General features: G+C 50.9%; 1 protein-coding gene across 7 annotated transcripts in view; it reads right to left on the bottom strand.

Moving 5' to 3' along the window:
- Positions 1-223: 223 nt before the first annotated feature.
- Colec11 (collectin subfamily member 11) overlaps positions 224-15,675 on the bottom strand; it is a 31,716-nt gene continuing 16,264 nt past the window's right edge. For 4 of the 7 annotated variants that reach the window (XM_050125933.1, XM_050125930.1, XM_050125931.1 and 1 more), the window contains 4 exons: positions 5,508-5,579; positions 2,509-2,562; positions 1,318-1,413; positions 224-1,144 (listed from right to left, as the gene is read on the bottom strand). In XM_050125933.1, coding sequence (XP_049981890.1) covers positions 735-1,144; positions 1,318-1,413; positions 2,509-2,562; positions 5,508-5,579 — 632 coding nt within the window. In that variant the 3' untranslated portion in view covers positions 224-734. The remainder of the gene's footprint in view (positions 1,145-1,317; positions 1,414-2,508; positions 2,563-5,507; positions 5,580-15,675) is intronic. The other 3 variants (XM_050125934.1, XM_050125932.1, XM_050125935.1) reach the window with 1 other exon arrangement.

Below are 15,675 nucleotides of genomic sequence, written 5' to 3'. Positions count from 1 at the left end.
ACCAAGGCCTCCTTCCTTCTCTACACCGAATATACAGCAAGTGATCGGGTTCTCACTGTGACAGGCTTGCTGAACCTCATGTGACTCTTCCCTGACCTATAAACACCTTGTGCTAATAAACACTTTAAGTCGCTCTCTTTCAGGGTGGTTTGCTTAATAATCCACGGCAAGAGATAGCACAGCTACTGAAGAAACTAGACCAGAAAGCACCACTCACTGCATAGCAAAATTCAGAGGATTTATTTGTGTTCCTGGAGTATGGGTTTGGAGCAGAGCAGCAGTGTTCTTACGTGGATAATAGTGAAAGGAACCTAGGTGTTAGAGTAACTTACAGAAACATCGGTTGCCACCAAATGGTGCCTTTTGTATACTTTAAAAGGTGGTGGCAACTCCTGCCCCCACGGGCAGTTTGCACACAACCGCTGAAACCTTTACAATGCTTTGTGGCTGGACTGAGACAAGAGCTTCACCGCATCCTTCTAGGTGGTGCCTCGGCTTGGACACGGGATAAACATCACCTATTCAGAGTAGCACTGGGAAACCAGGGTCCCCCCTCCTATGGTTCAAACAGCCTTTTGGTCAATGAGGCTCTGAATTTCCATGTGGAAAGAAACTGACAGACATGGTGACGGATGCTCAGGGGTAGCTTATAACCACTGGTGTCTGGAAGGCTGAGTGTCTATAAAAGATGGGGTTCCGACGGCTGCCCCCCCTGAGCTACAGCCTGCCAGCCCTCACAAGTTTTCCTTGTCAAACTCGCACATGAAGTACATGGTGATGTGGCAGGCCACATCATTCCAGCCCCCTGAGGCCACCATCTCTACACAGTCCTCCTCGTCATAGGCATTGTTGGGCTCTCCACTGCGCCACTTGTTAAAAGTCTGCATGGGGGAGCGGTCCGAGTACACGAAGGCGCCTTCTCTCTCCAGGTCATTGATGCCTATGAAGACACGGGCCAGGCCAGCCTGTGCCAGATAGGAAGCCATAAGGCCATTGGCTGCCTCATCCTTGGGCATGCTCAGTGTGCCTCCCCGGCCTTGGCAGGACAGCTGGGCATCTGCATACCGCTTCTCCTCCTTCACCAGCAGGTAGATCTTGCTCTCAGTCTCACGCACACCGGCAACAACTGCAGGGGAGGGCAGTGCTGAAAGGGCAGCACTTGCATTTCTATAAACACACTCAACGCACGCCACCACACCACGGCCACGGGCACGGCAGCAGTGGGAGCTGAGCAGCAAATGGAAGCCACCGCTGTCCAGCTCTGGGGAGAAGGGTGGAGGGAAGAGCAGGGGAGGGGAAGGCCTCGGTCCAACGTACCATTTTTTATGAATTTCAGCTCGGTTGTCAGTTGAGTGACCTGGTTGTCCATCTCCCCGATAGCCTTCCGCAGCTGGCTGCACTCACATGGGATGCCTGCAAGAGTAGCCCATGATACAGGGGACTGGTTCTGGGAAAGATGGGTACAGACAGACAGACTCACACACACACACACACACACACACACACACACACACACACACACACCAGATGTATACGCCACAGAGAAAAGGACCAGAAAATGAGCATCCTGACATCTAAGGCTGTATACCCGTACCTAGTACACAGTGTGTCCCAATGAGTTTCACTAGGGTTGTACACAAGGGTAGTATGGGTACATTACCCTTATTAACTATGCTGTATTTGTTGTTTCGTTTGTTTGTTTTGAGATGGGATCCCAATAGCACAGCTGTGTAGCCAAGGAACTTCCAATCCCCCTGCCTTTACCTGATGACTGATGGGATTATAGGTGTGCACTGCTATAGTGGTATGGTATTTGTGTTTTAATACATAAAGCTTGCCTGAAGATCAGAGCGCAAAGCAGCCATACTAGTCAGCCTCACAGGCAGGCAGTGGTGGCACACACCTTTAATCCCAGCAGCCACACTAGTCAGCCACAGAGGCTGGGCAGTGGTGGCACACACCTTTAATCCCAGCAGCCACACTAGTCAGCCACAGAGGCTGGGCGGTGGTGGTTCCTGCCTTTGATCCCAGCACTAGAGAGGATGGGAGGAGACAGGTCTCATGGTCAGTCTCAGTCTGAGGATTCGTGGAGGCAGGATCACCATTTTGGTCTGAGGTAGAAGTAAGAACCAGTGGCTGGCTACTTTGCTTTTCTGATCTTCAGGCAAGCTTTATACCCCAATATCTATCTCTGGGTTTTGAAACCCCGGGCTTCATGTAGCCACATGTAGCTTCTTTTTAATTTATTATTATTACTTAGAATCATTTAATTTTAGGTGTTTGGTCATTTTGCCTACATGTATGTCTGTGAACCATGTGTGTCTACAGTGACCTCAGAGGCTAGAAGAGGACATACGATCCCTTAGAACTGGAGTTACAAACTGCTCTGAGCTGCTATGTGGTTGCTATGTGGTTTCTAGGAACGAAACCCAGATCTTCTGAAGGCACAGCCAATGGTCTCCACCTCTAGACCATCGCTCCAGCCCCGTGGTTTATGAATTGTCATACCAGGTTCTCCACTGGGACCAGGAGGTCCGATGTCACCAGAGTCTCCTTTTTCACCTGGGTGATAAAAAGAAAAATTAAAGTTACCATCCAGAGGGGAGACGCCCTGTGAGTTAAAATGTGTCAAGTTAAAAATCTTATTTGTTGAAGCTGAGGATGTAGTTCAGTGGTAGAGTTGGATGAGGCTCTGGGTTCCTTCCCCATCACTCCCCGTCGCCATGTTCTACGGACAGCTCTCCAGGCTGTTAATAAACATGGGCATGTATTGGGGGAGCACCTGGAGACTTACTTGATGTCAGCTCTGGGGAGCCCAGTGCCCTTCACTGAATGTTTTACAGGCAACATTGTACAGATTACTAAATAACAAGAGCAGATGACAGCAGGCCAGCACAATAGGAAAATCCAGATGGACATAAGAAGGGAGGTGAGTTTAGGGAAAAGCTGATCCAGGAAGGGTAGACAGCATTGATAATCCCAAGCTGTAACCAAGGTTGCTCTGGATCCATTCCAGGCAGTGTAGTGTCACAGAGGTGTCCAGACACCAGGACCCTGCCCACTCTTCTGGTAGGTAGGGCAAACCTTCTAACCCCTTGCCTTGAATCTCCTCAACACACATACATGTACACATGCACTGTGCATGCACACACACATGCACACACACGAAAACAGTATAGAACACAATGACAGCAACAAAGCTGCCCAGCCTCTGTGAGATCAAGCCATAGTGTGTGTGTGTGTGTGTGTGTGTGTGTGTGTGTGTGTGTGTGTGTATACACGTCAATCATTTTGGAATCCCTAATACATTGTCTCTCTTGCTCAGAGGACAGAGACATCTCCGTGAAGGGCTGTGAGTTCCACGTCGGCAGATTCGCAGTCTGTTCACGTAAAGAGGAAAGCATTTAAGCAGCCCCTGCCCAACTCATTCCTCTGTGTTCTGTCAGGTGTTTGAAGACCTCCAGAATCTCAGCCTGGCCAGGACCCAAGAGAACGTCCCTGGAAACAAAGCCAATGGAATAATCAAAGCCGACTGAGGGTGGTCCTGGTCTCCACTTGGAGACTTGGAGAGCTGCCCAGCACACATGCTGTGTAGAAAAGAATACGCACTCCTTCTGTCTTCCCCTCGCTCGTTACAGCACTGGTCACAGCAGCCAATGGGGACAGATGGCCTGAGTGCCCACAGGCGGGGAGATTGTAGCTTAGAACTCAGTCCTCTGGGCAAATCATCCACAGTCTTCATAATGCCAGTTGTGCCATTAGAGGCCACTTGCAAGAGGCCATCAGATCATGACTGTTGGCTGTTGATGTCCCATCAGAGAAAGGGGGCATGCAGAAGGTCCCTGGTCCCTTACTTGAGATTCCAGTTGCTCCTTCCAGACATTTAAATGCCATTCTACCCTGGTTTCATGTGACTTTGAGTCTTGGAGTCTCAGAGGTACCAGAGCATGTATGCTAAGGAAGGTTAACTTGCCATAGAACAGGAGATTCCATCAATGTGACGTACCAGTATCACTGCTTTGGGGTCCCCTACAGTTCTGCAAGTAATCCCTCACCCATGCTCTGTAAGTAAGCCCAATAAATCCATTTGTTCTCTACTAGGTTGAACTTTGAGCTTGCTCTTGGGACTTTGGGAAGAATAGGCAAAGATCATTTATGTCTCCTCAGGGAAGGAATTTTCACAAATATGGAGATAAACAAAAGACCTGGGCAATTGGTGTCATTCAGCTTTAAAATAAGGGAATTTTGACACCTGCTACATGATGAATTCTGAGAGCATTGTAGTAAGGGAGATAAGACCACAACAAAGGACAAAACCTATTGTATGGTAAGTAGGCTGGGCAAATTTACTGAGGCAAAGAGCAGGCTCTGGGTTGTGAGGGTTGGAACGATGGAGTTACTGCTTAATGGTGCAGTGTCCCTGCGGGGTGATAAAAAGCCTTTGGAAACAGTGGGCACAGCTGCGTCACATGGCAGATGTGTCAGTGCCACTGAGCTGGGCAGCTGGAATGGCTGAAATGGCAGCCTTTATAAGATCAATACTTCCCCATAGTCCTGTGAAGGTTCTGTAGCCTGAATGTGCCTCAGCACCCCATGCTCATCAGGATGATGCCTGATAGCAGGTTCTTTCCAGAGAAGAGACAGCCAAGCAGAGTGCCCACCTCCCCAGCCCTCCTCGTCGATGGTCTCTCTCTGCAGGGACAGCACAGGGCTGTGCCAAACCTATGGTGTGGATCAGAGCAAACCACCGAAACCAACTCAGAGCTCAGACCTCAACCAAGATATCTCTGGGACAGGTCAACCTGCTCCAGTATAAGATCCCAGGAGACAGCTCGGACAACCATGCCCAAATACCTCCCTTGTCTCTGATTGCCAATACAGCTCCTCACCAGCCACTGGCCATCCTAGTTCAGTCTCCCCCATGGCCAACCCACACAGGAGCACAGGAGACTTCAGTGAGATTACACAGAGAGCTACATGACCCCGGTGTCCCCCTAGGTCCAGGTGCTCACACATCTGTTGGAAAATGAAGTATGGTTTGGAGATGAAGACAGCAATGCATGGCACAACCCATCCTGACCATGAAGCTGGGGGTGGGATGAAGACAGCAATGCATGGCACAACCCGTCCTGACTATGAAGCTGGGGGTGGGTGGGATGAAGACAGCAATGCATGGCACAACCCGTCCTGACCATCCTCTGAGTCGCTCATCATTCCATCATGCTTATTAAGGAAGGTGGGCTGAAGATTCAGGCTCTCGCTCAAGCACACGCTCGGGATCCTGCATCCAGGAGGTTAATCGCTCCTTAAGTGCTGCAGGCTGGTGTGACTCCACCCACCCCGATGCTCACAGAGCCAGCAGTCCCTTTGGTATCCCTGTAGTGAGAATACTGCAACAGAGTCTATCAGAGTGACACATGAAATCAAGAGCTCCAGGCAAAGTGGCACAGACAGCGGCTGCTCTGAGTCTACTGGAGAATATAGGGCAAGAAGTGTGTCAAAAATACCTTTAGCGCCAATGGGACCGACTTTTCCGTGGCGGCCCACAGTGCCTTTCTGTCCTTTGTCCCCCATGTCTCCTGTAGAAAACAATAAGGCCAAAATTGATAGATGCACCAGTAATCTGACAGGCCCCTCCTCAGGATGACATATGTGCACAGCTGAGCTGACACGCCCCTCCTGAGGTTCACATATGCACAGCTGAGCTGACACGCCCCTCCTCAGGATCACATATGCACAGGTGAGCTGACACGCCCCTCCTCAGGATCACATATGTGCACAGCTGAGCTGACACGCCCCTTCTCAGGATCACTATGCACAGGTGAGCTGACACGCCCCTCCTGAGGTTCACATATGCACAGCTGAGCTGACATGCCCCTTCCTTACTACCACACACGTGCACACACGCACATGGGAAGAGACTGCATGAAGAACAGCTCTCCAAGGACACATAGGTGAATGTCCCAAGATTATTCCTCCTAAAGGATTTGTTCCTAATGAAGGCTATGAGTCACACAGATGGCAGAAGGGAGGAGAACAGGCCAGCACTGCTGAGTCACTCAGCCAAGGCCAGCTCTCCTCTGAGCCTAGGTCAGGAGGGGCAGGTCCCTGACCTGTATCCTAGCTCCGGGTCATCCCAGCTTCTTCTCACACCTAAACCAAAAGCGTCACTCTGGAAGACAGACACAACTAGATACTCTTGGGAACAGCAAAGCCCTGAGCATCCCCTCTGGTTGCATTTGAAGGTGGCTCTGCAGAAGACAGAGGACACAGGGAGAAGAGCCCGGAATGCCCTCTGCATGCCTTATGGAAGTAGCACAGTGCCTGCGGTGTGCTTCCTAACAGCAAGTACCCACTCTAGTCGCTCAAGGCCAACCCTTCTGCTATCTCTCATCCATCACAAGAAGGAACAGACGGTGGTCTTGCTTACCCTAAAGAACACTGATAGCTGGAATAAAGCTGTGACCAGCTGTCCTCTCCAGACCCATTACATGTCAGGACAGAGACATTTCCCATTGCTGTGTCCTTCCCTGAGTGTCCTTAGTCTCTTGGAGATGCTCCTGGTGATCTTTTAGGATCCCCACTGATGAGACACCAAAGCACAAAGAGCAAGAGAGCACAGAGAAGCCCTGGGCAACAACTTCGCCATGGACAGGCTCGTGTGGGGTCAAGATGCCATGACCTTCTGGTCTTCTATTGCCTCTAGGGTTACAGAGACAAATAGAAACTCAGTGTAGATAGCTCTCAAGACAGGCAGGAGGGAGGGTTCCCCTGTGTGCTCATGAAGCACCTCACAGCACAGCACAGCACAGCACAGCACTTCCCGAGGGCCTCCAGTGCTGGAGTGGATGCTCCTTCAATGCAGAACAGATGGAATCAGAAGGAGAGAGTGCTAGCTGATCAGAAAACATGCCGTCCACGGAGAGGGCACGAGAACAAAGTGCTTGCTTACAAAGCACACGCATGCACACGCTCTCCTTCACGTCTTCCATCAACAGTCAGCTTGCACTTCGGTAGTTCTGGGATTAAGTGACTTGACCAGGCCGGATTCTGAAAGTCCAGCAGGAGCAGGGCAAGAGCCATGATCTGCTGGTTTGAGAGCCATTCTCCTTTCCTGACGCTGGGGGAGACAGGTGGGTGACGTCTGTGCAGGCAGAGCAAGTCACTGGCCCAGAAGGGTGCAGGGTGTGAGCTGAGGACACGGGACAGTCTGGCCACTGAAACACAGCTATAGGAGAGAAACGAGGCACTGAAGTGGCCCAGGTCAGGGGTCCTGACCCATCTGGAGGGTGAGGGGGGCATTTGAGAGGGAACAGTTCCCACCGGAGAGTCGGGAGGAGGAGAGGGCAAGATCAGATTCCTGCTTGGGAAACCCGGCCACACTTGAGGAGAAGTGGGCAAGGCAGGCACAGAGGACTGCTGGTGGCTAGCCAGACAGCACTCAGGAGAATGAAAAGAAGCCTCCTGATTGGCAGGTTTCTGGGAGTTGACAACTCAGTGATGGGTTGTAAAGTGAGGGCAAGGCTTCTGGTCTGGATACCCTTGGGCAGAGTAGGTCATCCTAAAGCCGGGAAAGCCCCAGAGGGCATTGGGCTCCAATATCCTGCAGATAAACAGGAATAAAGGCTGTGGATGTAAAATGAGGACAGCTTGACATCAGTAAAAAAGGCATCTAGAGGGAGTAGAGGGAGCCCGGAAAAGGTGGGACAGGCTGGGCAGCAACTCCATGAAGCCCTGTGGAGGGCCGGGGCAGTGTTCAGAGGGAAAGGGACCGAGACTACGGCAGGCAGCGTCTTGATCAATGAGTTAAGCAACAGGGAAGGAAGGAGAAACCTTAGCAACCCTCTCCAGTCTTTGGAAGTGGTAACGTTCCCCTGACATCTGCATGGTTCACGCTAGGCCGTGCGACTGAGATTTTAAAGGAATTGCAAAAATAGCTCACGTTTTAAGTCAGTTCGTAATTTTGTGTTGAGCTGTAATTGAAGCTGTCTTTGGCTGCATGCAGCCTGGATGCCGCAGATTGGACATGTCAAAACAACCCACTGAAGCCCCACTGTGGAGGTGGGGGCTTAGCAGCTCCCCCCGCCCCAATACAGGAGTCTAAGCCCACTGTTCCCCATGCCAACCAGAGAGCATGCCTGCCCAGTCCAAGTTCACATCGCGTGTCTGGGGGGCATAAGGTTCAGTTTGTCCGGCTGACAGCTGGGCACACTGCACCTCAATGCACTGTTCTCACATATGAAGATGGACAGATGGGTCATTCCAATACCCAGGCTTGCCACATTCCCATATGGACAGAGGCTGGGTAGCTGGGTCCTAGAAAATAATAACCAAAGATCTTACCTTGGAAAGGCCAGCTCTAACTAAATGCCCAAAACCCTGGGATACCAGTGGCCTGCCACCACAAAGCAGGCAGGATTGAGGTTCCTGAGTGTGGGTGTAGTCTGTTGTAGGCTGTGTAGGATCTAGCAAGGGATCCAGGTCTCCTGTCCACTGTGGGGCTGCTTCTTTTTAAGAAATGTCTAGCTGGGTCAAAGCTATGGTAGAGGAAAAGTCACACCACAGCTCTGCCTTCTCAGCCTTCCAGCCACACAAGGCAGAAGATCAAGGTCCCCTGAGGTGACCAGCAGACAGGATAAAAAGGCTCAAAAGTCCCTGGAGGGAAAGCATTTGCATCACAAATGCCTCGGGGTGGGTTTTCTTTCCTGCAAAATTCCCACCTCAACAGAACAATCAATTAGCAGTCCATTGTCCAATTCGGTCCCTTGGCTGAGGGCGTGCAGTGAGAGTCCAGCAGGAGTCCTGCCGTCGTAAATCAGCCCCAACCTGAGGCTGATATGAGAACACTTGGCTTCAACCCAGCCCTAACTCTCACAGCCCAACAGGAGAAGGCACTCAAAGCTGTTGCTGACACTTGGCTCTTGGTACCAGCTGGCACCACGCTCAGCTCCTGTCCTTGGAGAAGCATGGGCGCCAAGCCTTGCCATAGGGGTACACCGGAACCGAGAGCAAGTGTGGAAAACAAGACCCAGTGGAGACAGCAGCAGCTCCACGCAGAGGATATGAAGGGCGCAGGGGAGGCAAAATCCGAGTCTCAAGCTCTAGAAAGTAAACACTACCAGCTGGCCTGGGTAAGCAGCAGCTTGCAGCCTTTAGGGGGCCTCTTGGGTCCCCGAGAGCTGGACAGTGCCATCAAGTTCCCACAAAACATGGATGCCATTGGTTTAAGTTGTGCCAAGATTTGGGGAGGCAGGAGAAGTAGCCCCACAAGGACTGAGTCTGCGCATCCTCCCTACCCTTATGGAGCTGGGTAACTTGGGTTAGTCAGCAACCCTGGGTAAGTTTATTAATCTCTCTGCCTTAGCTAGGGTTTTATACTGCCATGAAGAAACACCTAGACCACAGCAATGATATAAAGGAAAACATTTAATTGGGGTTGTCTCACAGTTTCAGAGGTTTAGCCCGTTGTCATCATGGTGGGAGCATGGTGGCATGCCGGCAGACATGTTTCTGGAGAAGGAGCTGAGAGTTCTACATCTTGATCCACGGGCAGCAGAAGCGAAAACACTCACTTGAGCCTATATGACCTCAAAGCCAGCCTCCACAGTGACACACTTCCTTCAACAAGGCCACATCTCCTAATAGTACCACTCCCTATGTGCCAAGCATTCAGGCACATGAGTTTATGGGGGCCATGCCTGTTCAAACCACCACACTCCCTGAGCCTCTGCTTTCACCTCTGTACCTGGAATCTGAGCCTGAGGAATAGCTTAGCTGGGAGAGCACTTGCTAGCATGCACAAAGTTCCAGCTTCAGTCCCCAGCGTGCAACTGGGCACAGCAGCACACGTTTGTAATCCTAGAGCTGAGAAGGTACAGGGAAGAAGGTCAGAAGTTTAAGGTCATCCGTGACTATAGTAGTTTCAGGGCCAGCCTGGGCTACATGAGACCATCTCAAAAAAGTAAAAATATAAGCTTGATGCGGTGGCTCAAATGATTAATCCCAGCACTTGGGAGGCAGAAGCAGGTAAATTCCTGTGCATTTTGAGACCAGTCTGGTCTATGTAGTGAGTTTCAAGCCAGCCAGAGCTATAGAATGAGCAAGAATGAGACCCTGTCTCAAAAAAATATATAATATAGGGGGATAGAGAGATGACTCAATGGTTAAGAGAACTGGTTATTATTTCAAGAGATTGGGGTTCAGTTCCCAGCACCCACATATCAGCTCACAAACATCTATAACCTCCATTTCAAGGAATCTGGTGTCTTTCTGGAACCAGGCCCAAAAGTGGAACTCTGAATATAAATATATATGCAGGCAAAATACTCATACACAGAAAATAATACATTTTCAGAATAACAAGAAGAGGCTGACGTCCTGCAGTAAAGGCTTTTGAAAGGAAATACCCCTAAAAGCAGCCCGTCTTCTCCCCTTCCTCCCCACTGCCTGACGGCCTTGCTCAGTGGCTCTGCGCCACTTCAAACAGAGCAGCCGGGCGCCCTTGTCGGCAAAACAGGCTCGGAGCTTGGCTCAGCAGTCCCTGTGCTGGGTTTGCCCCTATGAAGCAGGGTTGGCAGTGTGCCCCTCGTTGGATGTGAAGAAGCGGGCGCACCACCCAGAATTGCACCTGGCACACAGCAGGTGGGACACACGTGTCCCCAGCAACCATCACTCATCTCACAGGCCGAAGCACTCGAGAGTCTGGAAACATGACAAGATGCGTGGACAGCCCCAGGGGCTGGGGAGTGTGCACCTGCGCTTTCACACAGTCCCAGGTGATTGATGGGCACCAAAGCCAGCTAGGACTGGCTTGGCCCCGCTTCTTTCAATCTGTCTAGAGTCCACCATCACTTGAAGGCAGCAAGAACAAGGGAGAACCTGCAGAGAGGCGCAGGTCTGCTCCCTTCTACACCGTTCAGAGACAAACACAGACACTTCCAGCACGTTGTTTCAGGACAGTGCATTCATGTGACTCCATGGAGCGCAACATCCCCTCATTCTCATTACCGTGATGTGTGTGTACATACATATGTGTTCATTTGTGCATGCATGCATGTGAAGGCCGAAGGTCAGGTATTTATTAAAACAAGGTCTCTCGCTGACCTGAAACCCGCCAGTTTGGCTAGGCTGGCTCTGCTTTCTCAGCTCTGGGGTTACATTTATGTGCCACTCTGCCTGACTTTTTCACACAGGTTCTGGGGGTTGGAATTCAGGTCCTCATGCATGCACGGCAAGCACTTTGCGACAGAGCCCCAGCCCCAGCCCATCATTTTCATCTTTGGATGAGCTGAATAGTCCATCTAAAAAGTCTGTGCTCGAGTGAGCCATGGATGCTCTCTGACGTCATAGGTCATATGTCAGTCCATGATCCAACAGCACCAGTGGCCCCATAAGAGAAGATATCAGGTATGCACAGTGTACAGGCCACATGAGGATACAGGAAAAGGGCATCTGTCTGCAAGACAAGGAGAAAACATCCCTGCCCAACCTGCACCTTGGTCTTCCAGCCTCCAGGGTTGAAAGAAACGAGTCAAGTCCTACCTGGTGACTCACGATGACAGCACAAGCTGACTGACCTCGCTGTCTTCCGCACTCACTGAGAAGCAAGGCCCAGACGGGAGGCAACTTCCATAAGCCACACAACCAACCAGTGAAGTTCCACAGGCCGCACAGTGAACACAGCTGTCCAGCAATTCCAAGCATAAACTACGCATAGACAGACCCAGACCCAAATCCCAGGGCTCTGTTCCAAAGAGTTCTGTCTGGCTTAGAACTCAGTAAGTAGATCCGGCTGGCCTTGAGTTCACAGAGATCCACCTGCCTCTGCCTCCCAAGAGCTGGGATTGAAGATATGAGCCACCACATCTGGCTTCACATTTACCACCATTGGGCAGGTTGTAATCATTCTTAACCTCTACTTCCTCTCCAGCAAATGATGTCCTAAATGTCCCCAGAACCCCAGGTCACTGGGTCAGGAAGCCAGAGAGCCATGCACGGGGGGCATGGACAGGTACCAAGAAATCAGAATCCTCCAAGACCAATGCCACCTGACTCCACATCCAGGCTCTGTAGGATAGAGACCTTTCCTGAGACTCCACTTCTGCTGGTCCCCACAGGGTACCCCGTGCCCACTCCTCACTGGTTCACTAAAGGTTTTCAGGCCTCTAGGAGGGCAAGCAATGGCCTTCCGGGGTCCTGCTGTGACCACTGTGGGTGCAGGTCATTGGCCAGTGAGAGTCAGGGCGGCAGACAGCTCTCTCTCTACTCTCTACCACCCCATTCCCTTCCACCCCAAACCTACAGCCTGACCCTGAGGCCCCAATTCATAGCACCTCAGGCATGCGAAGACTGGGCACACTCACAAGAAGGCCTGTGTGGGGACAGGCTGGGCTAGCTAGACAGAGCCATCGCCTCCCCACAGACAGCTCTGGTGCTACCCCAGTCCTGCTCTGACCCAGCAGAAAGAGAGCAGTGGCTGTGAGCAGAACCCGGGGTCAGGTCTGGAGCTGAGCAACACAAACATACATACACATGGCACACACACATGCATATTAGACACGTGCACATACACATGAACACACACGTACATACATGGTATGCATATACTACAGACACACAGGCATGTACACACTGTCTTACTTCCCTACTTCACTCCATCAGTTTGACACAGCCTAGAGCCGTCTGGCAGGAATGATCAGACCGGCCTGTGGGCATGTCTGTGGAACTGTCTTGATTGTTAATTGGTGCATAGGGGCCCAGGCCCCCATGGGCAGAACTATCCACAGGCATCTGGTCCTGGGCTATATAAGAAAGCCAGCTAAGCATGAGGCTGGGAAGGAGTGGGAGAGCCAGCCAGCATACAAAATTCCTCCACGGTCCCTGCCTCCAGGTTCCTGCTTTGAGTTTCTGCCCGACTGCCTCAATGATAAACTATAACCTGTATGCGGAAAGAAACCCTCTTCCCCAAGCTACCGTTGGCCAAAATGTATATACATATGCACCACACATAAGCATGAGTGTACAAATACACCCAGATGCTTCACAATCATACATACATGTAATTATGCCTATGTACATATACACAATTACAAACCTGTATTCACATATGTATGTGCAAATGTGTATACACACATATATAATACATACATGTGAATTCATACACGTGCATATATGCACATACAAAGACACATGTGTGCTACATACCATATAAACATACAAATATACATGTCAGCACATTTACATAGAGTATTTGTGCATATACACACATGTGCACATATGTGGACACAAAACACATGATACTTTATATGCACATACTTATATACAAGCATAAAAATAGTAATTTACACACGTTTTTGTGGGTGTGCATGCATATTTACATATAAGCATATACATGTACACATAATATACATGCATGTATGTGAGCATGCATGCTATACATGTGTGCAAGCACGTGTGGGTAAACATGCCAGGGTAGTAAAGTTAGTTAGCATAGAGTTGGTTTAGAACCCAGCTTAGGCAAAGCACCAGGGGAGACCTCTTGTTATCTGGCCCTCTATCCTAAGAGCTGCACATGGGATCGGCTGCTGCTGCTGCTAGGAATAGCCTATTGTTTGGATGTATTGAGGAGAAAGAAAGGATGAATATCACTGAGACACCAAGACTGTCTGCTCATCCTCCCTCTTGGTTACAGACTTGTTTCGGCTCCACGGACAGAGCGTTGGCGTGGTTGCTCTGCAGATTCTAACAAAAAAAAAAAAAGCTCGCACTTCCTTCCCACCTCAGGAAGGTCTTCCAGCTCTATCACGGGACAGTAGGCTTTATGCAGTGTGCACACAAGCAAGGTGGTGCTGAGACTCATTTAGAGCCTGCGCCTTTAAGTGGAGAAGCCGGAACAAGGCACTCCAAATGCTGGGAACCACTGTGACCCGCGTCCTCACAGCCCATTACTCTAACGAGAAGTGGGGTGGTCCCCATTTGTTCTCCAGACACGCAGGAGGAGCGGAGCGGGTGGGCAGCTCGCAGCAGGTGCGTGACTCATATTAATTTTAATGAAGATATCAGAGCCCTTTGAAGTGGAGATGGGGCAAAAGGGGCACTTGTGATTCAGCCTCCTCAGCGATTTCTGTGAAGGATGGCATGCGCATTGCGGCTCATGACAGCCCAGTGCCGGTGCAGCTGCCCTCCACCGTCTGTGCCAGGAGGGGCCCCAGCTTCTATGGCGGGGAATAAGGCAGTTTAAGTCTGGGGACCAGACCAAAAAATCTGGGACAGCACACACGTATCAGGTCACATCAGTAGAGCACACACAGTAGAGCCACACAGCACACACACAACCCAGAAATGTAGATACTGTTTTTGTCTCAATGAACAGTAGATGACAGCGGGCCATTCTGCTGGCTCCATTCTGCCTGGCTTTGTTTCAGTGAAGGCAATTCACCAGCAGGTGCTTGCTTCTCTCTCCCTGGGAGGGTGCTGCTTACTCTGCAGGTCAGCCACTTCCTCCAGAGCTGTCCAGGTGGGCACAAGTTACATCTGGTGGAAGCTGAACTGTCCAGACCCAGGGTGGGAAGCCCGTCACCCTGAGAAACAGTCTGCTGCAGCAGCACCTCGGCCTGTCATCCTCGAGGCCTTCCAGAGAACTGGGTGGGGTGGGATGGGGCGGCAATGCTTTTACAGCCTTCCAAATACCGGCCCACTCCATAGAGACCACAGCCCAGCATGGGAACTTGGCCATTTTTACTTGCAAACCTCCCCCACACTCAGGAAGGGCAGGTGGCTCACCTGGGGGAGAGTGAAGTACACAGACAGGGAGCTCAGCCAAGTTGAGATCACCCAGGAAATTCAAAGATATTTAAAGATATTACATCTCGAGATCTATTTCAAGCAACTAATGGAAAGCTCACAGGCTAAGCCCCAGAGACACAAGACTGAAGGCAGTGTAGCTCCGTCCCCATTGTCCACGTGCTGGAGGCGTGTCAAGTCCAAAAAGAAATGGTTATGGGGTGCTTCTCAACCATGGCACCCCGGGCACCTGACAAAGCACCCTTTGAAGGTGCCCGTCACCAGCAGATCCACCTCCTAAGCCATGGATGCTGCACCTGGGGTCCCCGGTAGATTTTATTTTTATGACATCAGGCTCTATGTTTGTGGCACTGGGCTATCTAAAAGATGGCTTCGAGATCTGCCAGTGTGAGAGATGGCAGGCTTTCATCTCAAACCATGGGACAAAACCAACCCTTCCTGGAGTCGCTTTGGTCAGGGTAACCTATCACAACAGGAAGAGTAGCCAGTACACCTGCTGGTGCTCACCTGCAACCCAACCCCGGCACCCAGGAGGCTGAGTCGGGAGGAGGGTTTCTAAGTCATTCTCGGCTGCATAGCAAGTTCAAGGGCAGCCTGTGATACATGAGACCATGCCTCAAAACCGAGAATCAGAAAATCCCACATTGACAATGAGACTTCGACTACTTGGAACCCAGTCCCAGTGGCCTGTGACATCGCCCGTGCACCTCACCCCACCTGGCTCCAATCAGGAACAATGACTCGTGCTGTAACATAAACAAGATAGTGAGGGGCCAGCTTAAACCCACACTTGGACAGAAGTCAGATCATGTAGCTCCCCTTAACCCTTAGAAAGAACCCCTTCTCCGGGTCTCTGTGTGTGTGTGTGTGTGC

The sequence above is a fragment of the Alexandromys fortis genome, unplaced genomic scaffold, assembly GCF_014885135.2.
Source record: "Alexandromys fortis isolate MF-2015 unplaced genomic scaffold, M_Fortis_MF-2015_v1.1 scaffold_249, whole genome shotgun sequence".
Classification (NCBI taxonomy): domain Eukaryota; kingdom Metazoa; phylum Chordata; class Mammalia; order Rodentia; family Cricetidae; genus Alexandromys; species Alexandromys fortis.
Note: the sequence above shows the minus strand (reverse complement) of the source record. Positions and strands in the feature narration are given on the sequence as shown.